We start from the raw sequence: 1,117 nt of genomic DNA, 5'->3' as shown, positions 1-1,117 counted from the left end.
TTTTCAATCATAACGAATTGTTATTAAAAATTCCTCATCATAGGAATGTGCTCTCATGAAATGCAGCACAATTGCTCCGATATCTGATATCGGAGAATTATATCGAGACTATCAGCCCGGTATGATATCGGATATCATATGGGCTGATATTCCCGGCGATAAGCCTCAAATCTCCAGTTCTTGAGCGATGCCTCAGTAAGAAGTGATGCCCTTCACAGTTGTGAACTGTCCGTTATTGACGAAAATCTCAACCCATGTAAATATGGACTAGTGGTATTCCTTGGAAGTGTGATGGGTTACGGGTTAGTGATAAGTGTGAATGAATGGACACAATGCTAGAAAGCAGAATGGCCGGTTATAATAACAAACAAGAGTCCAACGCTCCACAAACAAACCGAAGATGAGAGTCTTGCGCTTGATGGCTGCCTTGGAGGGGTGGTCGGCTGACCAAGGCCTTCATTGACTGCGTTCAACGCATCCAATTCCCCCAAATTTTGCAAAGAGAGCGCATTTCTAAGGCTAGCAGTTCGAGACCGTGTTATAGAGTCAGTGATGCTCTGCCCTGCCAAGCCCAATGTGGCAAGCACGGCCGCAACACCCGCAACTTGAGGCGTAGCCATCGATGTACCACTGAGAAAAGCGTACGAACCCGAGAGGTACGTCGAAAGGATATTCACGCCAGGGGCGACAATATTAACCACAGAACCGATGTTCGAGAAGGAGGCGAGAGATACAGGCGAGGTCGGTGTCGAAGAACTCGCGCCAACGCAGAGCATAGAAGGAATCGACCTTGAGTACGAGCAAGGATAGGTTGGGGTCTCGTCCAGGTTCATTCCTTCATTCCCAGAAGCAGCAACCACAATATGGCCAGCGTTAGCAGCATTCCGGATTGCATTTTCGAAGATCCGGCTTGGCACATTACCGCCATACGAATGTGAGGACACTGCAGCACCCATCCCGACTGCATAATCGAGAGCCTTCAATGCGCCACTGAGAGGACCTGTCCTATCACTACCTACAAATTTCAGGATCATGAGTTTCACGTCTGCAACACCAGCGATACCAAGGCTGTTATTAGTCTGAGCGCCAGCTATTCCAGCACAGTGAGTGCCGTGGC

General features: G+C 48.6%; 1 protein-coding gene across 1 annotated transcript; it reads right to left on the bottom strand.

The window, feature by feature from the left end:
- Nucleotides 1–264: 264 nt before the first annotated feature.
- On the bottom strand, nt 265–1,049 carry Pmar_PMAR009232 (thermitase, putative; the record flags this gene model as incomplete). The annotated part of the gene is made up of 1 exon (XM_002766025.1): nt 265–1,049. A coding segment is annotated over one exon (714 nt), but the record flags the coding sequence as incomplete, so codon positions are not given.
- Nucleotides 1,050–1,117: the final 68 nt, after the last annotated feature.

Source organism: Perkinsus marinus, assembly GCF_000006405.1.
Source record: "Perkinsus marinus ATCC 50983 genomic scaffold scf_1104296973850, whole genome shotgun sequence".
In the NCBI taxonomy this organism is placed as follows: Eukaryota; Perkinsozoa; order Perkinsida; family Perkinsidae; genus Perkinsus; species Perkinsus marinus.
This window is presented reverse-complemented; position numbering and strand designations above follow the sequence as displayed.